General features: G+C 42.9%; 2 protein-coding genes across 2 annotated transcripts; both read left to right on the top strand.

Moving 5' to 3' along the window:
• The first annotated feature begins 1,354 nt into the window (after positions 1-1,354).
• Positions 1,355-8,580, top strand: LOC129832365 (uncharacterized). Its single transcript, XM_055896383.1, has 6 exons — positions 1,355-1,903; positions 2,523-4,973; positions 6,129-6,280; positions 6,446-6,570; positions 7,032-7,146; positions 7,485-8,580. Exons 2-6 carry the CDS (start codon positions 2,777-2,779, stop codon positions 7,608-7,610), a joined length of 2,715 nt encoding a protein of 904 aa, XP_055752358.1. The 5' UTR covers positions 1,355-1,903; positions 2,523-2,776; the 3' UTR covers positions 7,611-8,580.
• A 1,448-nt stretch (positions 8,581-10,028) lies between these two features.
• LOC129832366 (potassium channel subfamily K member 6-like) lies at positions 10,029-19,667 on the top strand. The gene is made up of 3 exons (XM_055896384.1): positions 10,029-10,582; positions 16,579-16,974; positions 18,706-19,667. Exons 1-3 carry the CDS (start codon positions 10,267-10,269, stop codon positions 18,936-18,938), a joined length of 945 nt encoding a protein of 314 aa, XP_055752359.1. The 5' UTR covers positions 10,029-10,266; the 3' UTR covers positions 18,939-19,667.
• The last annotated feature ends 3,900 nt before the right edge of the window (positions 19,668-23,567 follow it).

Genomic DNA, 23,567 nt, shown 5'->3' with positions numbered 1-23,567 from the left:
CGTCAGGGCATGGAGTCTAAGGTGTTAAAAGTGTTCCACAGGAATGCTGGCCCATGTTGACTCCAATGTTTCCCACAGTTGTGTCAAGTTGGCTGAATGTCCTTTGGATGGTAGATCATTCTTGATACACATGGGAAACTGTTGAGCATGAAAAACCCAGCAGCGTTGCAGTTTTTGACACAAAACGGTGCGCTTGGCACCTACTACCATACCCCATATCAAAGGCACTTAAATATTTTGTCTTGCCCATTCCTCCTCTGAACGGCACACATACACAATGCATGTCTCAAAAATCCTTCTTTAACCTGTCTCCTGCCCTTCAGCTACAGTGATTTAAGTTGATTTAACAAGTGACATCGATAAGGGATCATAGCTTTCACCTGGATTCATCTGGTTAGTCTGTCATAATGTTTTTTACATTCAGTGGCCTACTTATCCCAAAACATAATTATCAAATCCCTGTTTTGTGTTGTAATATTAGGCCTAAATGAATATCATCAGTGGTGGAAAAAGTACCCAATTGTCATACTTGAGTAAAAGTTAAGATACCTTAGTAGAAAATGACTCAAGCAAAAGCAAAAGTCACCCAGTAAAATACTACTTGAGTAAAAGTCTAAGTATTTGGTTTTAAACTTACTTAAGTATCAAAAGTAAATGTAATTGCAAAAATATACTTTAGTATCAAAAGTAAAAGTATAAATCATTTCAAAATGCTTATATTAAGCAAACCAGACAGTACACTTTTCTTGTTTTTATTTTATTTACAGATAGCCAGGGGCACACTCAAACACTCAGACATAATTTACAAATGAAGCATTTGTGTTTCGTGAGTCCGCCAGATCAGAGGCAGTAGGGTAGACCAGGGATGGTCTCTTGATAAGTGTGTGAATTTGACAATTTTTCTGTCATGCTAAGCATTCAAAATGTAACAAGTACTTCTGGGTGTCAGGGAAAATGTATGGAGTAAAAAGTACATTATTTTCTTTAGGAATGTTGTGAAGTAAAAGTAAAAGTAGTCAAAAATATAAATATTAAACTACAGATACCCCCCCAAAACGACTTAAGTAATAGTTGAAAGTATTTTTACTTAAGTACTTTACACCACTGAATATTATGTGCCATAACATGCATGCTCCACAATCACACTATTTCCAAGGCTTACATTAGTTATTAGTGCATAGGCATAACTCCTAATGCAGTATCATGTGCTCATGTACAATTATATTCAAGTCTAGTCTAGGCTGGAATTATAACCATCATCACGTGTCGCTATTGTGTCTACTCGATTTTATGCCGCGTTCAAGTGCTAGTCGTAACAAGGAAACTCGGACATTTCGACTTGCTAACTGGTTGAACGCAGCACGTGAATACTACACGGTCGAACATTTCCGAGTTTGCGACTTGCTCTAACTGGTTGTAGTTATGCATGATACTGCATTTGTTCCGACTGGAACGTGAACGCGGCATACCTCAAGAGTGGGCCACAGTGATGATGCGATGCTGCGTAGGCTACGTGTGAGTGGGATGCAAGTAGCTTGCCGCCGACATTCTGGTTGCACGCACGGTAGGCTACTGCGGTAAGGATGCGTCTGCTGACTGGCTCGAATAAGATGAGAAAAGAGACTCACAGAAAAATATGATTGTATTTTTAAAACAGCCTTTTGACTTCGATGCAGGTATAGGGGACCTTTTCCACCTTTAAATGTATGTATAGTAGCCTAAATAAACCCTCGTCGGTCGATGCTCATTGAGTCGTGTTCGTGGGAGACGCATAAAATGATCCTACAGACAGACGCGAGTCAAATACGACAATTATGAAATGAAGGTTAACGTCAAGCAGACAACATCCAACCGCAATTAGATGTCTGGCAACGTCTAGCTCGGAGAATCTGAGTATGAAATGGTAAGAGAAGCAAGCAAGGACGATGATGACAATATTGAACTGTGGTTGCTATTTAACAGCGTCATTTAAAATCGAAAAATATTGTGACTGTTTTGGGTACATTGTTGATGATTTTATTGTCTTTATAGGCACCTTCCCTATTAAATATTCATACTGGTAGGCTTTGAAACAATTTATGCATGTGGAATGACCGTTTGCGCAGCAGAGTCTATTACAACTGTTACGTGCATCACCCATATAGCCTACTATACCCTATTTTCCATGGCCTATATGAATTACATGTTTTGTTTGGTCAAGAACCTCCACTTCATAATATATCATGATAATGTCCACTATAACTATACATTTTACATGAACACATAAAACACGAACAAATAAACATTTGATTGAGCCCCAAAACACCAATCAAAGTGGGTAGTTAAGATTGTGCGAGAGGATCGATACATGGTTCTCACACAATGCCAGCCATTCAATCTCTCTTGTGGGCTCTAGCAGATATTGATTTGTAGCCTTATTTGATTATGAGAGTCTTTGTACAGTAACATCCTTTCCAAAATGAAATGAGGTATTGAATCATGTTTTCAATGATATATCTGATCACTGTTTGTTTCTCCTCTAGGTTGTTTAGGTAGACTGAATTGGTTTACATGCCTGACACCCGTTGATAGAAATACTCTGATGCTGCGTATCTGGATGGAGAACACTGTTGACAGCACTGTCACTGAATATTACTCGGAAATACACTCCGCGTCATTACTTTGAGTGTCTATTCTTCATGTGTTGAAGCCTCCTTGTTAAGCTACATACAAGTTTGAAGATTGCACATTAGCTACTATTTTTTGATACTACCTTAATCATCTGACGGCTGCAACAATGATCCAGCAGAACAATAACAACAACTACCCATGCCTGGAGATGTCTGGCTCCCCCAGGGAGGTGCTGCAGAAGTGCCAAAAAAGCAATCTTCCCTTCACCAGACACTTGGAGCTTGGGGACATGCCCTTAGTAAAGGGCCTTCGGGCCTGGGCTGCGTGCTCCAAGAACCGCAGGAGGGCAGCACCTCCCCCCAGGTCCCAAGGAACGTGCCCCAGGCCTGCAGATGTCTACCCGGTGGGACAGTGGGGCAGGCTGGGTTATGGTCTGGGGCAACCGCTGGACTCCAACTATGCCTCCAACCCCAGACAGACAGGCCTGGGGGCACTGGTGACTGTGGCCACATTGAAGGCCTCTGAGGGAGGTGGTCAGACTCAGACAAGTTGTCTGTTCCTCAAGACGGAGGGTGGACGGTGCCTCTACTCTACAGGCAGCCCAAAGCCCTGCACTCAAGGTCTGGTCCCTCAGTCCCCCTCCACGTTGGTGGGCAGCTGGCTGAGGGATAAAGTGGGAGGGGTCAGGGACTCCTCCACGGTGGGGAAAATGGGGGTGCGGGATATGGAAGGGGCCTTGGGGTCATACCAGGTCAAATCGAGGTCAGCCCAGAGGTGGAGAACATCCTGCAAGCCTGTGGTTTCCATCCAGGGGAGAACACTCCGGAACAGGGAGAATGCTGGCGAGCATACCCTGGAAGGGAGCCAGGAAAGCAGGGACAAAGGGGAGTTTCCCAAAGCTGGTCAGGACACCCCAAGTGGAAAACAAGACCGAGGGAGTACTAGAATCCCCAAATGCAGTCACGCTCAGACCAAGACCTGCATCCAGTGTCACAGGCGGAGAGGAGGGCAGGGGAGTAGCGGGGGTCAGAGGGAAGCTGCCTCTGTATGTGAGCAGGATCAGTCGAGCTGCGGTGTGGAGGGGATTAAGGAGAAGGAGGAGGGGAAAGTACAGGATGGCACTGGTCTCACCCGGTCAAAGCCCTGTGACTCCTGCCTGCCTCCAGACAATGCTGACCCAGAAAACTGCAGCAGTGACGTCGGGGACCGGGGAAAGCCAGACAGTGCACACACACAGGAGGGGCTGCATCCTGAAACTTCTCTCAACAAGGAGCACTTCCAGGACAAACTATGGGATAAAGACATCCATACTGGAGGCAACGATGTGGCCAGTGGTATCATGAGACATGTGGAAGACTTTGATGGCATGGTGGGTGCTGTGATTGGGTTTGTGGATCATATCAAGTCCGCAGAGTGTGATTCAGAGAGGCTAAGGGGGACCGGGGAGATAGCTGAGGGGGAGCTGCCCAACAGGTGGATCGATGTTCAAACCTCAGAGAGCCACTGCTGCTCTGAGAGAAGCTGCCTCAAAGACTGCTCCACACAACCACCCAGACCAGTAGAGGGCAGCATTTATACTGCTACCGATGAGACTGGCTATGGTCAGATAAATCAGGAAACAAAATCAGATAAAAAGCTTTGTGAGAAATGTCAGCCAGAAGAAAAAGATCCTGTGGCAGTGGATAAAGAAGGTTTACAGGAATCTGTACATGGCCTCTGTGAGGAAGAGGAGATAGAGGGGGAGGAGGGAATCCAGTCAACAGTACCAGAAATTAGGGAGCTCTGTGGGGAGCATGGAGAGATACTGCCCGAGGTCAGGAGCACAGATGATGAGGCCACGCTAGTAAGGGGAGACATCATATCCCAGAGAACTGAGCGAGGGCCTCACTGGGCAACGGAGGAACATGAGTCCGAGGAGACATGTAGGATGGAAGCGAGGTGTTTTTCAGATTTACCAGCTAACCTAACTGAAGAGGCCGTAGTAGGGTGGAGGAAGGCAGGGACTAGGCAGTTTAATTCCCTTTTACAAGGCTCTGCTGTTGCTGGCCCTGCTATCTCTGTCACACACTCGCCACCTAATCCGGCCTCCTCAAGAGCCATGGCAACAGGCCTCCCTGCTCCGAATGGGGGGCAGACAGACGCTGGAGGTGGGGCTCTGGTGCCTCTGCTACGGAGCCCAGGGGAGCAGGAGTGGAAGAGGGGCACGGATGAGAGCAAGGTGGCCTCCAACAGGGGGTTCCTGGATGGGGGGCCAGAGGGGGAGGATGACTTTGGGCTTTTCATGCAGGCAGAGGAGCAGCCGCCCTGGGACGACAGCTTCACTGCGTCGCCCCTAGTGCCTTCTGGGAAACGTAAGAGTGTTGGTAAGTCCCCAGCCTACGGCACCTCAGAAATGTGACAGGAGCTCTTTTTAAAGACATCCAGACACTACACACACATAACAGAAACTTCTTATGACTATCACATCCTCCAGTTAGATTATGCAAATGTGACAGAGGCAGCAGTAACGCAAAACATGAAAAGGTTTTTGAAAACCACAAAGACAAGAGCTCTGATGTGAACAGTAGCGGTAACTCTCTTTGTTGTGGTTTGCACCATGCAGCAGCCAGGGCATGTAGACACGTTGTTCCCAATGCCCGAGTGGCGCAGCGGTCTAAGGCACTGCGTCTCAGTGCTAGAGGCGTCACTACAGACCCTGGTTTGATTCCAGGCTGTGTCACAACCGGCCGTGATTTGGAGTCACATAGGGCGGCGCATAATTGGCCCAGCATCGTCCGGGTTTGGCTGGGGTAGGCCGCCATTGTAAATAAGAATTTGTTCTTATTTGACTTGCCGAGTTAAATCAAATAAATAATCAGTTAGTCTGGTCTGACCTGGATTCTTGAGGGCCCTCCTCTCTCAAACTCATGTGAAGGTAGTGCTAGTGCTCTCTGCTTTGGGATGTAAGGCGTGTTAGCCTCAGGACATGGGGTTCCATGTTTAAAGAGACAGAGACCTAGGCAGGCAGCTCCTCCGTGATTGGGAGAGACCATGCAGGGTGACAGCCCATCCATCCCAACGTTCCATCCCCATGTAACCTCAAACATCATGCAAAGACAAAACTCCCAATCATTAATGTCTAATGGTAATAACAAAGGTCTAATCATTGTTGTTGTCATGATTATGTCAGTTAAAGCAAGGGCACTTGCAGTGACTTTTAACCAAGTGTATAAATCAAAGTTTCAAAAATAGTTGTCAGATTATAGAAGGTAAAAAAACAGGTCAACTACCAAAAAAAAAACGTTAATTGTTGCCCATTCAGGCCATTTGAATGAGGACAGTATGCAAAATATCTGTCTATTTGGAGCATACACCAGGTCCCTGCACTTTAAGGTCGACTCAGTGCATGGAATACAGATCATATAGAACCAATAGAATCTAGCTAGTGTCTAATGATTCATTTCTGATGCCTTCTAAATGTTTCCATGCTGCACTTGAAAACCATTCTATTACCAATGAGTCTACCCATTGGACCTCAGGTTGGACAGACAGCTCATTCCAACAATCAGAGGATGCCTGGACAGCCTTCCCAAAGGATACAGCGGGAGAAGGGCAAGACACAAGAGAACACTGGTGGCCCACAAATGCTGTGGAGGAGACAAGGGGCAGATTCTCTGCCACGCAAAATGTGGTAGGCCTTTAAATCTTTCCATCTTTCCTCAGAAGTGACTACAAAAGACAAGGAGTCAATTTATTGCATATTCCTGTATCTCCAGGAGGACATGGTCCATGGGACTGACTGGAAATGATAGACATACACATTTGTTCTTCATTTTTCATTATTTCCATCTTTCAGAACAAAGTGTTTGTGGAGGCCTTCCCGTCACTGTCTACTCCCCTGTATGATCGTGATGCTGTTCCCACACTCAGCCAGCTCCTCAGAGGCGTCTTGGATCATGAAAGCTCTGCAGAGGATCATGGGTAAGTGGGTCAAGAAACCATAATGATATTTTATTAAAATCCAGCTCAGGAACTGATTTGGAAGTTTGATCCTGTATTAGCAGAAAATCCTACTTATATTTCCTTTCAGCTCGGATTTTAAATCAGTTAGAAGCATAATCTAGACAGTTTTATAATTCATGAAATTGGAACGATAAGGAACGTTCTGACATAGTTGTTATATATTGCCATCTAGTGGAAGAAATGATGACCTTCAAGATAGCGCCAGAGATTGCATGAAATGTCACCACCACCGAACAATTACCCTGCTGTTTGAACCCATGATAAGCTGCATATTAGGCAATATTTCACGCACTGAATCAGTATTGCTTTAGTGATAGATTCACCGTGTCACAATTATTTAATAGGCTGTGGTGTTATTCATAACTGTGGTGCATACTTCTGCCATTAATTGACTTTACGTATCTGTGTTTGTCTTGTAGCTTACTCGATGGGTTCCATGACTTGAACAAGATGTTTGGCTTGAAATATAAGAGGGCAAATGCTGTTTCCCGCGAACGTCTTCTACAGTCGCTACATTTGGGCCAGTGTAACACGGTGAGTATTTACATCTGTAATGCTAGTGTAATGGGCTGTTAAAAGTAATAACAGGCCTACTCTGTTTCATATTATGAGGCTGAAATGATACAGCCTTATCTTATGTTAGTATAACTTTTTAACATAAGGCTCTATCACCATGACAAATGCTACAGCATGTTAAACCAAACTGATGTGCCTGTAATTATAGAATGCATTATGGGTCACGCATCATAGTATGACATAGTCATTTGACTGTTCTCTGCACTGGCACTCAGATAACAACTGACTACAGTTCATGTAAATTTATGTAAAGTTTATGTCAGTTTAGAAGAGTTATCATTTATTCACCTCTGCAGGAAAATATGACTGGGCACCGAGCAGCCAACTACAGTCCCTCTCTTGGCCTCCCCTCGTCCAGTCAGCATGCACAGGCCTGTGGGAAGAGACGTTTATCGTATGTCAACAAGAACATCATGGAATAACCAAAATGTCCACTTTCCCTGACCTTCAACAACACATTTAGCCTTTTCTATGCCTGTCCATGCCAAACCACTAATGGGACACAGTCTTCATCTCCACGGGGAGAAATAACTAAACATTTCACAAGATTCGGGAACTCAGAGGATGCTCTCCTTGGGCCGACTGGACCACCTGACTATATGGTGACCCTTAATAATGCCCTGTTTTGCTTTACCTTCGCTGGAGTTCGATCACCGATGCAGACCTGTGACAAATTTGATCAAATTAAGCACTAATTGTAATTTTTGTCTCACAGATATTTTTAAAATACATGCAAATGTTAACATTCTTATAAATCTTATTCTTATGGACTATAAGAAATGTTAAAGTAATTAGTGTTTGCCCGGAGAAGTGGATGGCTATACCCCTATCCCCCCTTTGTTCACTCCCACCCTCTTTCTCACACACACACTGACATGGACACAAACAACAAACACACACTATCCTCTCCCGTCACGTGATCTGGCTCAAACGTGCCGGTGACAATTCTGGAGCAGAATATACTGTAGGTTTAGCAAACATTGGAGCTCACATGGATCACAGCTCCTTTTCTTATTACCATAGTAAATAATGACCATGTTTTCTGAAATGATTACCTTTAAATTGGGGTGTTTCTGGCTGTCAGAATACAGTTGTTTTGTGCTGGCAAAGAGAAAATGTGTTATTTTACCAGTACACGTTTGTTTTAGATCACAAAAAGCAGTCAAGTCATTTAGATTCTATTTGTTTCTCTCTTGATTGTTGTTTGTGGGTAACCCAGGGCAACTCAGTAGGCCTACAGAAAATGTAGTGAATGTTTGTCATTTGTACATAATATGTATTCCTCAAGAAAAATACAGATTTCCCGAGTTGTTCAAATTGATAAAAATAGATAGTCAACTTGTTCATTCATGTAATAAAATGATACGTTGATTGCTGTTTTCCATCCTCAAAGCTTTTGCTCATGTTATGATATACTGTATAGTTTTTGAAGTACCTAAACAGTCATCTTATTTGGGTGTTTGATGCAATACTCACTATAAACCAAAACAGCAAACAACAAAAGAAAGGGGAGAAAATAATACTCTACAGGCTACACATGTCAGTCAAATAGAATGGCCTATGGCGCTTCAAAACATTTTCATGGGTCAAAAGGCAACCACACTGGCAAATCAACACTTACAAGTGACATACTTTGCATTAGCACACAATCAGCTGTTACCTAAGACTGCTAATGAGGAAAACTGACAGGGCAATGCTATTCTCAGTTCATTACCCACTCTAACCTTGTGGCCAAGAATGCCCCCTACCAGAATGGCAAATTTGTAACGTCTCCCATGTATGATGATGACAGGTAAAGGGCCCAAAAGGAGGTCATGTACAAGATTTTGGTCTGTGGCCACGGCCGGATTACCGATCAGTCACGCAGGACAGGTGACCTGGGGAAATTTGCTTTAAAACTGCACAATTTTCTCTCCGCTTCATGGCAAAATGTGAAGAATAGCATGAGATGAGCTGTAAAACAGCACATTCTTCTCTTTCCCATGGCACAAAATGTAGAAAAACAGGAAATTAGCTTTAAAACTGCAAAATTACCTCTCAGCCTCATGATAAAATGAAAAATAGCATTATAAAACAGCTATTTTGTTCTCTGCACCATGGCAAAATGTGTTGAAATGCAGGAAGTTAGCTGTTTTCCTTTTTGTTTTTAAGTAGGTGCCCCGGGGCCCCAAATGCGGTAATCTGGGGCTGTCAGTAGTGCTGAATTGGTTAATAGGAAGTTGCTGAGTCAGAGGATCTATTTTCACCAGATATTGTGGCATTGACTGTGTTAAAGTGAAAATATGCAAGTGGCCTTAGATGACCTTTTGGCAAGCTATCAAATAAAGTCAACAGTTTGTTTGCCTAATGCGCACTGTGCACATTGCCCTGGTATAGTTCAGTGCATGGTTGGCAAGAAGAAAAACATATCCTGGGGTTGCTATTTTCTTCAGCTGCAGCATGTGATACGATGGCTCCCTTAATCACATGTATTAGTTTTACGTAAAAGCTCAAGGCGACGCAATCTCTGTCTGCAATAACAACTATATGAAGCAATTATGGACATATGAAACTAGGAGAGTGAGGCAGTATACTCTAGTTCCTTTTTGGCCCGCAACATAGCTCTTCACTTTAGTCTGCAGATCCAGATCTGAGACTTACTGGATCATTTAGTCTATAGTTTCACCTAGGGATTGTTTGAGCCTTTTCCCTATATTTTCCTTATCCAGTCTTGTAAACACCACAGAGAAAAGGGTAATGAAGGGGGCAGAAAAGGAAATGTGTTGTAGCTCACCTAACTGTTTCTGGTTCAGCTCTTGGACTATTCTCTGGGGCTTATATTCAGGTGATTGAAACGTTCACATTATTGCAGATAGAAATAGAACGTAAAAGACTAAGGACATGCTGTTATCATGAGGAACAGTAGGGTGCAGTGTATTCTCAACATGTTTATTTTCAGAGTTCTAGGCGTTTGAACACATCCTTGTCAAAATTGTAACAGTGGGTTGGAGGACTGCCGACACGTACAACTTGAGCGGACGGAGGCAGGGAAGTAGGCTACAAAGTCACAGTTTGGCGGATGACATTGAAAGCAGAGAAATGTCTTCGTGGTACAAATCTTGGATAATGCTTACAGGTTTTATACTGTTCTATGTTGCTTATCTGTTGTTTGGAGCGTTCGTTTTCTCCACCATCGAACGGCCGGTGGAGGACAAACTAAAAAGAGACATACAAGTCCTGAAGGAAGAGTTTCTCAACCAAAGTTGCGTCAATGCAACATCACTTGAAAACTTTTTGGAGAGAGTTTTACAAGCCAATAAGTATGGGGTTTCTATCCTTCCGAATTCTTCTGCGAGTTCTAATTGGGATTTGGCTTCCTCTTTGTTCTTCGCCAACACTTTAGTAACGACAGTCGGTAAGTAAATAGCCTATAACGTTAACGTCACTTGTCTTTGTTAGGCCTACATCGTTTTCGTTTTGTTTCGGCTGGTCCGTGTAAGAAAAATCCATGTAGACATTTCTAAACAATTTAATTGTTAATATTGCAAGATACTCAAGGAAACACTGATTGGTTACAAATTACAGTTGTAGCTGGGCATTTTTTGTATTCAGTGACCAAAACATGCCAGCATCAATGGGCCATGCGATTTTTTTTCAGGTAACTGCCCCAGTATCAGTTCTTCAAAGTCGTTAAAGCAGGGATGAGCAACTGGTGGTCCTCCTTTTGAAAGTCCTCAGATCCATTTCCACTGACTAAATCAGGGTCTCAATTTATCGTTGCAATCTAGATTAGTAGACTGACTACACAAGGTGCAATTTCGAAATCAGGAGTTTTACACTTGTCATGTCAATCACTGATAGTCAGTCAATTAGCCCATGTCAGCTAACATTTTTTAGATTCCTAACTTAGTTTAGCGGCCAGCTATCTAATATTGTTATCATGGTTGAATTACCTGGCGAGGTCCCCCATTGATTTTCTAAATTAGACTCACTCAGATATCATTAAAAACTGCAAAAATTTCGCTTCATGCAATGACTAAATGTGTATAATTGCAGGAAATTAACTCTAAAATTAAAATATATGTGGGTGAGCAGACCCACGAGCAACTGCAGCCTCTCATTATGAGTTCAGATTTAAGTGCCTTTGAACTGGGTATGGTAGTTGGTGCTAGGCACACCGGTTTGTGTCAAGAACTGCAACGCTGCTGGGTTTTTCACGCTCAAGTTTCCTGTGTATCAAGAATGGAATGGTCCACCACCCAAAGGACATCCAGCCAATTTGACACAACTGTGGGAAGCATTGGAGTCAACATGGGCCAGCATCCCTGTGAAACACTTTTGACACCTTGTAGAGTCCATTCCTGACAGATTGAGGCTGTTCTGAGGGCAAGGAGGGTGGGGTGCAACTCAATATTAGGAAGGTGTGCCTAATGCTTGATGTGTGTGTGTGTAGTGAAAACAGTAGTGGTCATAGAACGGAACCTTGAGGAACACCAAAACTTACTATTGATTTGCCAGTGGACAAACCATCCAGAGACAAACTTATGTCATTCCAACAGATAAGATCTAAACCAGGCAAGAACCTGTCCATGTAGACCAATTAGGGTTTCAAATCTTTCCAAAATAATGTGATCGATGGTGTTGAAAGCGGCATAAAGGTATAGGTACACAAGGACAGACGCAGAGCCTTCTAATGGTCTGATGCCATTAGAAGGTAATTTACCACCTTCACGAGAGCAGTTTCAGAACTATAATGGTGTCTAAAACCAGACTGGATGGTTTCGTAGGAATTATGTCTTCAGGAAGGCAGTTAGTTGCTGAGCAACAGATTTTTCAAAACATTTTTAGAGGAATGAGAGATTTGATATAGTCAGATTTCTTTATTTTTAAAAATAAATATTTTGGGGGTTAAAGGTTTGGCTTTTTCAGGGGAGGCATTATTACTTCCACTTTTAGTGAGCTTGGTATACATCTGGAGGCTAGGGAGACGTTTATTATGTTCAACATAGGAGGGCCAAGCACAGGAAGTAGCTCTTTCAGTAGTTTAGTTGGAATAAGGTTTAGAGGCCATGACTATTTTTGTGAATGTGTCAAAATGACACCGGATTAAATTGATCCGAGGTCCTGCCTGTTCTGTGCAGACTCGGGATAACTGAGTTTTGGAGAAATACGCAAATACAAAGAGGAGTCTAATTTGTTTTCTAATGATCAGGATGTTTTCCTCTAAGAAGTTCATGAATTCATCACTGCTGAAGTGAAGGCAATCCTCACTTGGGGAAGGAATGCCGCTTTTTAGTTAGCTTTTCAACAGTATCAAAAATAGGGTGATCGAGCAGCAGTGAGGGATTTTCGATATTGCGCGGTACTTTCCTAGCTAGTTGGAAGACTTCCAATTTGGTGGAGCGCCATTTCCTTTCCAATTTTTGGAAACTTGGTTTACGGCTCGTATTTTCTGTATACCAGGGAGCTAGTTTCTTGTGACAATTTAGTTTGTTTTTAACGGTGTGACTGCGTCTAGGGGATTATGCAAGGCTAAATTTAAATCCTCGGTTAGTTGGTTAACCCTTTAGAACCCATAGCGGTCGTCAACTGCCTTTAAAAAATATATATATACTATAGCGGCTGCGAACGGCCTTGTTTTTCCAACAAGATCTGCATCCATATCACAGAATTAACTTCCTAACAACCTGTTGTCTTATTTGCGTGGCTGTTGTCATCAACCAGAAACAGGTTATGCTGTCATTTTGACCTCTTAACAGAAAAAAATCACTTAATTACTCAAAATGACGGTGCCAATGCGTCCACGACTTTTCACTGTATAAGAGCTTGTATCTATGTTGGTTGGTGATACGGATTCGGACCCGTGATGTTGAAAGAAATGAGACAACAGCAGATATGTTGGATGCTGAGAAATTTGAGGCATAGCGCTCAGATTAGCAAATCCTGTCATGTGCTCACCTGTTCCAATCAAGTGATCATCATCAGAGGAGCTGGAATGATTACTCTCTGTCTCATAGTTGTAGTGTTTAGCTGTATATAGTCAGCTAACTATCTGGTTATTTTGTCTTGTTTTTACAGATGTGTTTCACATGGCTCAAGCTGCTTGCTATAGGTAGCTAGCTAGTCTGTCAGGCAAGGAACGTTGTGTGGCTGTAAATTTGGGCTTCGCTTGTGAAACGTCAACCTCAGCTGTCACTTTTACTAGCTAGCCATACATACAGCTAACTAGCTACCGAAATGGAGATTATAGTAATTTGTGTTAATCTGTTGGATTTAGGTCATGGTTTGTCACGTTCGCAAGGTAAAGCTATACATAGCCAGCTAACAAGTTGCTTGTTTTGTCCTGTTTCTACCAATGCAATTCATTTTGAAACTGCTCCAGCTAACATTTGGCAAACTCTGTAGTTTGTCTGTCAGGCAAGAAAACAATAGTTGTATGGAACATTGTGCTTGACTCGCGACACTGTCATTTGATCGTCTCACTCCCTCCCTACAAAGACAACCAGCTAACTTTGTTTGCCCATCAAAATAGATGAGGAATTATTCTAAACCTGTCTGGCTAAATTGCACAGTGTCATCTTTAATATTTTACTTTCAACATCCTAAATAAACAGTAGTTGATGTGTTGAATCTGTAAACTGTTGTGCCACTTACTTTGTAAGAAGTCAATCTATGAAATGTAATCTCACCATGAGTCTTGAAGTGTGTGTACCCTATCTAGCCTTTATGGTTATATTCTGACCCATCTATGAACATATTCATTCATATATTTTTGTGTACTTTATCCTGTCTGATTTCTCCATCCGTCTGACATATAGTGCATTCGGAAAGTATTCAGACCCCTTGACTTTTTCCACATTTTGTTAGGTTATGTTACTGCCTTATTATAAAATTGATAAAATAGTTTTTTCCCCGTCATCAATCCACACAAAATACCCCATAATGACAGAGCAAAAACAGGTGTAGATTTTTTTTCAAATGTATAAAAAATTAAATGTCACATTTACATAAGTATTCAGACCCATTACTCAGTACTTTGTTGAAGCACCTTTTGGCAGCAATTACAGCCTAGAGTCATGACACTACAAGCTTGGCACACTTGTATTTGGGGAGTTTCTCCCATTCTTCTCTGCAGATCCCCCTCAAGCGCTGTCAGGTCAGATCAAATCACATTTTATTGGTCACATACACATGGTTAGCAGATGTTATTGCGAGTGTAGCGAAATGCTTATGCTTCTAGATCCGACAGTGCAGCAGTATCTAACAATTCCACAACAAAACCAAATACACACAATCTAGTAAAGGAATGGGATGAGAATAAATAAGTATAAAATATATGGATGAGCAGTGACAGGGCGGCTAAGATGCAATAGATAATGAAGGATACAGGATAAACATATGAGATGAGTAATGTGAGATATGTAAACATTCTTAAAGTGGCATTATTAAAGTGACTTGTGTTCCATTTATTAAAGTGGCTAATGATATCAAGTCTGTAGGTAGGCAGCAGCCTCTCTGTGTTAGTGGTGGTTGTTTAACAATCTGATGGCCTTGAGATAGAAGTTGTTTTTCAATCTCTCTCTGTCCCAGTTTTGATGCACCTGTACTGAGCTCGCCTTCTGGATTGAAGCGGGGTGAACAGGTAGTGGCTTGGGTTGTTATTGTCCTTGATGATCTTTTTTTGCCTTTTTTGCCTGTGACATCGGGTGTTGTAGGTGTCCTGGAGGGCAGGTAGTTTGCCCCCGGTGATGCGATGTGCAGACCGCACCACTCTCTGGAGAGCCCTGCGGTTGTGGGAGGTGCAGTTGCCGTACCAGGCGGTGATGCAGCCCGACAGGATGCTCTCAATTGTGCACCTGTAAAAGTTAGTGAGGATTTTCGGTGACAAGCCAACATTTTTCAGCCTCCTGAGGTTGAAGAGGCGGTGTTGCGCATTCTTCACCACACTGTCTGTGTGCGTGGACCATTTCAGTTTGTCAGTGATGTGTACACCGAGGAACTTAAAACCTTCTCCACTGCTGTCGATGTGGATAGGGGTTTCCTGAAGTCCACGACGTTGGATGGGGAGCGTCGCTGCGAAGCTATTTTCAGATCTTTCCAGATATGTTAGATTGGGTTCAAGTCCGGGCTCGGTCTGTGCCACTCCAGGACATTCAGAAACTTGTCCCGAAGCCACTCCTGCGTTGTCTTGGCTGTGTGCTTAGGGTTATTGTAATGTAACAAAATGTGGAAAAAGTAAAGGGGTCTGAATACTTTCCAAATGCACTGTCTGTCCTTGGTTGCAACACTCACTGCTGAGTTCCAAACTGCCTCTGGACGCAACATCAGCACAAGAACTGTTGGTCGGGAGCTTCATGTAATGGGTTTCCATGGCCGAGCAGCCGCACGCAAGCCTAAGATCATGATGCGCAATATCAAGCCTCGGCTGGAGTGGTGTAAAGTTCACCGCCATTGGACTCTGGAGCAGTGGAAATGCATTCTCTGTGTGTGATGAATAACTCTTCACAATCTGGCAGTCTGACGGACAAATCTGGGTTTGGCGGACGCCAGGAGAACTAATAAGGACACCTAATGGTAGATGGGTAAAAAAGTTATGAATCACACTTTGGATGGTGTATCAATACACCCAGTCACTACTAAGATAAGGGCACCCTACCTAACTCAGTTGCCGGAGAGGAAGGAAACCGCTCAGGGATTTCACCATGAGGCCAATGGTGTTTTTAAAACAGAGTTTAATGACTGTAATAGGAGATAACTAAGGATGGGTCAACAACATTGTAGTTACTCTACAATACTAACCTGATTAAGAGTGAAAGAAGGACGCCTTTACAGAATAAAAATATTGTAAAACATGCATCCTGTTTGCAGTAAGGCACTTAAGTAATACTGCAAAAAATGTGGCAAAGTAATGAACTTTTTGCCCTGAATACGAAGTGTTATGTTTTGGGCAAATCCAACACATCACTTATACTACTATTCAAACATGGTGGTGGCTGCATCATGTTATGGGTATGCTTGTCATCTGCAAGAACGAGGGAGTTTTTTTTATATAAAAAGAAACGGAATAGCTAAGCACAGGCAAAATCTTAGAGGAAAACCTGGTTCAGTCACCTTTCAGCAGGACGATAATCTAAAACACAAGTCAAAATATACACTGGAGTTGCTTACCAAGATGACATTGAATGTTCCTGAGTGGCCTAGTTACAGTGGATTGTTTTGACTTTCATTTTGTTCAATGATAAACGACTTGTTCGCATCATAGCTTTAATTTTCTAGATGGTGAGATCACTTACCTCTCTGGCAACAGCATGCTATCTGCTATTGTACTGTTTGCTTGTATGGGATCCTAATATTTTCTTAGCTCTATAAACTTGCGCTCTGTCTCACACTTTTTCTCTCCACCCTCCCCAGGATATGGGCACACTACGCCCCTGTCGGACACGGGCAAAGCCTTCTCCATCTTCTACGCCCTGCTGGGAGTGCCCTTCACCATGCTGGTGCTCACCGCCTGCGTCCAGAGGCTCATGCACCTGGTGACCTACGGACCCATCAGCATGTTCCGCCAGAAGATCGGCCTGGACCCTCTCGCCGCCACTGCCGTCCACTTCGCCATCCTGCTGCTGGTGGTGGTGCTGGGCTTCTTTGTGGTACCCGCTGTGGTGTTCAGCTACATCGAGGACACGTGGTCCTTCCTGGACGCCATATACTTCTGCTTCATCACGCTGTGTACCATCGGCCTGGGCGACTACGTGCCCGGCGAGAAGCCCGGACAGAATTTCAGGTCGCTGTATAAGATCTCTGTGATGGGTGAGTCATGAACTAGTCTGAGTGTGTTAATAGTCTGAGTGCGTTTGATAACAGGGCAAGGCACCCTGACATGGCTCATGACACAGCTCAGACTAATGTCATATAAATTCCGTGATAGTCATTACCCATTCAACTTAAATATTGGTGTTCATGATTTCGAGTTAGAATTTTTTTCCCCCTTTTTTTGAATAGAAAACCAGGAAATAAGTGTGAACAGGGACAGTTTGCATCAATGTTTTAAACAGAGGGATGTGCATAGGAATAAGTGGACTTGACAATTTTGACCGTGCGCAGACACTTGAGTGAAGTGGGTGACGCTCGGCCCCAACACCACCTCACATTAGAGGAGCCAGAATGTGACATCTTGTCCAGCACTGAGATCGCTAGGCCCTCTGGTGGAATATGGTGTTGTGTCTCTGTGAAACCGCAGGAACTTTCACACCTCGGTTGTGAGAACTGACGCTTCCTGAGTGCTCCTCCTCTCAAGTAGTGCACTCTGGTCAGAAGGATCTATAACGTCCAAGGAAGCAATTTTAAGAACTAGTAAATGCTGTTTTTTTTTAGTTTTTAAATATGCTTATGTAAGATATGTTTTCAATACTCGTAATTTGAAGATGACAGGACACCTCTGCTCTTCATTGTGCTCAATGTCCTGAGACAACATTTGTGGGCCAAATGTCAGAAGATATTAGTCAGAATGCTGAGACTGCATGAGTCTCCCGATGAAAGAAAATGGATGCATTCCTTATCCCTGTATTGACCCTAGACATGTAATTCTGATACTGCAAATATGCAGTACGGTTTATCGTTTTGAGTATATTTGTACTGTACATTTGTGTAAGTCTGAGGAGGCACCCTTGTGGTTTTCAGGAGGAAACTAAAGTGTCGCTCCACTGCCCCCTCCATGTATCTCACAATGTCTGTGATTTGGTTGGTATACTGGATGGGTGAATTTGAATTTGGCTTCTTGTTTTGGGAAGAGTGTAATGTCTGGTGAAATTGCTCTCATCTAAAGGGCATGTTGCAGTAGGGAGTCAAGGATACCACACCATCTACCCAACTTGTACTTGGAGGGATTTCATATTGTCACATGACATTTGTCAGAGTTATGGTATAATTGAATTATTGGAATTACCCTTTTTATCCTCTCAAAATAACCTCGCTGTTTAGAGCCTAGTGGTATTTGTTGTACTCTGTGGCATTGTCTAAATAACTTGTTTTAGGGCCTGTTTTGGTTGATCATGTCACATGACCTGGATTTTAACTTTTATTTAAAGCTTGTTCATCACACTTTACCCTTAAAAATAAAGTGTCATATGGTCCAGCACCATTCTCAGACAATTGCAAAAATGTTGGGTGTAATTCTCATTAAAGTTTAAACTACTGGGAAATTAGGTTGTTTTGCTCATATCGGAATATACTTTTCCTGTCAAAGAATACACCCACAACATGGCATGACAGAATTTAAGTCACAAGGGAGGTGTAAGTCTACTCTACTTACTGAGCTGCACTGAAACAACTGTTGAAACAAATGAACCATGATATGGCATATAAGCATAACTGTATGGTGAGGAAGCCTGTTGAATAGCTGGTCTTCTTGTCCAGCAGGAATACACCTCGAGCACACCAGTGTGGCGAGTTTGCGCTTTGTGAGACAAGTGACTGTGTCCATGTATAATGCTTCTTCCCACAGCGTCTACTTGCTGATGTTGTACTCTCTGTCCTTTGCAGTGTACCTGTTTGTAGGGCTGATGATGATGTACCTGGTCCTGCGTGCCTTCCACCGGATGGCCGACCTGCATGGCCTGACTTCTTTCTTCCAGCTCCCCCACTGTGACGAGGATATAGAGGAGGACAGGGAGCCCATCATCGAGGCCGGCCATGAGGACCAGTATGAGGCGGAGGCCTCGGCCAAGCCCCTGGATCCGGCCTCCCAGACCTCCTATAACACCATCAACCGATAAGGACTCACTCCACTGGCCCGTTCTCCTTTACATCAGTCAGGTCAAACAGCTAAACAACAGTCACTGTTTTACAGCAACACAGGGAGGAGTTTAAAACCTGACACTATATAGGCACCAAAGACCATCTTTACCACTGTGAGGCAACTCATGGGTCAGGTCAGACCTTTCCGCTACGACAGCTCAACTAAACCAAAGAGAAACAAGAACTCTACAGATGCACCAGTGTACCCAGTTGTCACTTGGCGAGGGTTGTGCGTCAAGGTGGGAGAAGGTTGTTATTCCATAACCTGCAGAGAACACTTCTGGTCGGGACTGATTCTGATTATTTATCACTTTTTTTGTTTCAGACCAAAAAATATTTAAGTATCATATACTGACATTTTCTTGTGGATGTATTTTCATGTACCCTTTTGTGGTTTTAGGTCAGGGTTGATCAAGGAAGGTCATACAGAAATATCTGATATTTCAAAACTAACCAAACTCGTTATAGTGGCCATCTTTTGAAGGAGTTTGTTGCCCCTCCCTAGTAACTATGAAAAAGCCATTGCTTGAGACTTTGTCTTGAGTCATATGATGGAGCACATTCCCAGGACTAGCTTGGGCCTTCCCGGCTTTGTTTTTGCATGTGGTGTGACATGGTCATGTGTTTTTTAAAAAGATAAGGATATCATCTGAAGGATAACAAATTTAGGGAACAAAAGAATTGAAAATAAAAACCAAGTATCTGTGTTCTGATGTGTAGTTGTCATTTGTTCAATGTTAGGAAGTGTCAGTGTGACAGATTGTTCAGGATTAGCATGTATGAAGTTTGTCATTTGCTACTACGTACATTGACAATGTAATATCTGCCAATAATGTAATGGTTGCTAATGTAATAACTTCTGCGTTTGTTATAAATGCTGATAATAAATTGCTAAAAGTTTGTGCATAATGTAATAATTATTACATTGTGTTGATTATTACAAAATGAAGTGGGTCACTTTTTATGAATGTAATAATTTTAACCAATGTAATAACACAATTACTAAACTAAATTCACTCTTGTTTGTTCATGCATATCAAGTGTCATGCTTCAGTAATAGTGGACAACACACCACATTCCTGAATCCTTTTTTGATATTACTAAGGGAACGTAATTGTCCAGTTCATTAAACCTGTGGACTAATGTTGGAGGGCTCAAACTCATGTTTCCCAGCAGACACAAATGGGAAGATCGTGGCATTTTAATTAGTTTGGTACTGTTATCTGTAATATCTACACATGACCTGAACATACAGGGCATTCGGAAAGTATTCAGACCCCTTCCCTTTTCCTCATGAATCTACACACAATACCCCTTAATGACAAAGCGAAAACAGGTTTAGAAATTTGTGCAAATTTATTCAAATAAAAAAAACATACCTTATTTCGCCCAGGTACATCCTGTTTCCATTGATCACCCTTGATGTTTCTACAACTTGCCAGGTCGCAATTGTAAATGAGAACGTGTTCTCAATTTGCCTACCTGGTTAAATAAAGGTTAAATAAAAAAAAATAAAAAAAACTTGATTGGAGTCCACCTGTGGTGAATTCAATTGATTGGACATGATTTGGAAAGGCACACACCTGTCTATATAAGGTCCCACAGTTGACAGTGCATGTCAAAGCAAAAACCAAGCCATGAGATCGAAGGAATTGTCCGTAGAGCTCCGAGACAGGATTGTGTCGAGACACAGATCTGGGGAAGGGTACCAAAAAATGTCTGCAGCATTGAAGGTCCCCAAGAACAGAGTGGCCTCCATCATTCTAAAATGGAAGAAGTTTGAAACCACCAAGACTTCCTAGAGCTGGCTGCCCGGCCAAACTGAGCAATTGGGTGAGAAGGGCCTTGGTCAGGGAGGTGACCAAGAACCCAATGGTCACTCTGACAGAGCTCCAGACTTTCTTGATGGCGATGGGAGAACCTTCCAGAAGGACAACCATCTCTGCAGCACTCCACCAATCAGGCCTTTATGGTAGTGGCCAGATAAAAGCCACTGCACAGAAAAAGGCACATGACAGCCCGCTTGGAGTTTGCCAAAAGGCACCTAAAGGACTCTCAGACCATGAGTAAAAAAGATGCTCTTATCTGATTGAGCTCTTTGGCCGGAATGCTAAGCGTCATGTCTGGAGGAAATCCGGTACCATCCCTACGGTGAAGCATGGTGGTGGCAGCATGCTGTGGGGATGTTTTTCAGCGGCAGGGACTGGGAGACTAGTCATGAACGAGGGAAAGAGGAACAGAGCAGAGTAGAGAGATCCTTGATGAAAACCTGCTCCAGAGCGGTCAGCACCTCAGACTGGGGCAAAGGTTCACCTTCCAACAGGACAATGACCCTAAGCACACAGCCAAGACAACGCAGGAGTGGCTTCGGGACAAGTGGGAGTGGAGTGGCTTCGGGACAGCCTTATTTTAGAATAAGGCTGTAACGTAAGAAAATGTGGGAGTAGTCAAGGGGTCTGAAAACTTTCCGAATGCACTGTATGTAAAATAGAGCCATGAAGGCAATTTTGTATTAAAATGTTTCTTGTACTGGTTGAGCTGAAAGGTAAGACTTCCATATGTGAGGCTCATACGAGGACTGTAAAGCAGATCATTGAACGTAGTGGGGGGAAAATACTGATTTTGGCTGTGGACCGATGGGTTAAGGGTGATTGAGAGGAGTGAGTGTCTAACATGAGTCTGGTCCCATCTCCATCTCTGTAAAGCCTGGTCAATCCTGGGATAAGGAGTGAAACTGCTGTTTAATATTTTTGTGATAATTACAATTTGTCTAATCGCATGACTGAAAGCTGTCTCTTCAAATTGACCAGTTGTTTTTTTCTTTACAGACGACACTGGACACTGCAAGGTCAGAATGGAAGTGCAAGTCTGTTGTGGCAATGGATGCAAATGCAGTGTTTCTTAATATGCATTTCATTTAAAAAAAAGTGATTTTGGGCATCCCGAGTGGCGCAGTGGTCTAACGCACTAGCTGTGCCACTAGAGATTCTGGGTTCGAGTCCAGGCTCTGTCGAAGTCGACCGGGAGACCCATGGGGCGGCGTACAATTGGCCCAGCGTCGTCCAGGTTAGGGGAGGGTTTGGCCAGCATCACGCACTAGCGACTTCTGTGGCGGGCCGGGCGCAGTGCATGCTGACACTGTCGCCAGCCACACATTTGTGCGGCTGGCTTCCGGGTTAAGTGCAGTGCGGCTTGGTTGGGTCGTGTTTGGGAGGATGTACGGCTCTTGACCTTCGCCTCTCCCGAGTCTGTACGATAGTTGCAGCGATGAATGGAGATATTTAATAAAACAGTGATCCATTCTGACTACTACACTGAACAAAAATATAAATGTAACATGTAACGTGTTGGTCCCATGTTTCGTGAGCTGAAATAAAAGATCCCAGAAATGTTCCATTTGCACAAAAAGTGTATTTCTGTCAAATTTTGTGAACAAATTTGTTTGCTTTTAAAATAATTCACCTTTATTTAACTAGGCAACTCAGTTAAGAACAAATTCTTATTTACAATGACCGCCTACCAAGAGGCAAAAAGGCCTCCTGCGGGGACGTGGGCAGGAATTACACCACAACACTACATAAAAAGAGACCAAAGGCAACAACAGCATGGCAGAAACATGACAACACAGCATGGTAGCAACACATCACGACAACACGGTAGCAGCACAACATGATACAGCACAAACATAATACGAACATTGTTGGGCACAGACAACAGCAAAAAGGTAGAGACAACAATACATAACACAAAGCAGCAACAGCCATACATGTTAGTGAGCATGTCTCCTTTGCCAAAATAATCCATCAACCTGACAGGTGTGGCATAACAAGAGGCTGATTAAACAGCATGATCATTACACAAGTGCACCTTGTGATGGGGACAATAAAAGGACACTAAAATGTGAAGTTTGGGTAACTGTACTTTACTATTTATATATTTTTGACTACTTTTACTTCACTACATTCCTAAAGAAAATACTGTACTTTTTACTCCATACATTTTCCCTGACAACCAAAAGTACTCGTTACATTTTGAATGCTTAGCAGGACAGGAAAATGGTTAAACACATGGTCATCCGTACTGCCTCTGGCCTGGTGGACTCACTAAACACAAATGCATATTTTGTAAATAATGTCCATACATTTTAAAAACAAGAAAATGGTGCGCTCTGCTTTGCTTAATATAAGGAATTTCAAATGATTTATACTTTTACTTTTGATACTTAAGTATGTTTAAAACCAAATACTTTTAGACTTTTACTAGAGATATATTTTACTGTCTGACTTTCATTTTCACTTGAGTAACTTTCTATTAAGGTATCTATACTTTTACTCAAGTATGACAATTGGGTACTTTTTCCACCACTGGGTATCTCTGACCAACATATGCATATCTGTATTCTCAGTCATGTGGAATCAATAGATTAGGGCCTAATGAATTGATTTAAATTGACTGATTTCCTTATATGAACTGTAACTTAGTAAAATCTTTGAAATTGTTGCATGTTGCGTTTGTTTTTGTTCAGTATACATTCTCCGTAACACAAGACCACGTGCTAACACAGCCCAATCACTGGCCGGCAGGCTATGAGGAAGCTTGTACCCATA

This window comes from Salvelinus fontinalis, chromosome 33 (assembly GCF_029448725.1).
Source record: "Salvelinus fontinalis isolate EN_2023a chromosome 33, ASM2944872v1, whole genome shotgun sequence".
NCBI lineage: Eukaryota > Metazoa > Chordata > Actinopteri > Salmoniformes > Salmonidae > Salvelinus > Salvelinus fontinalis.
This window is presented reverse-complemented; position numbering and strand designations above follow the sequence as displayed.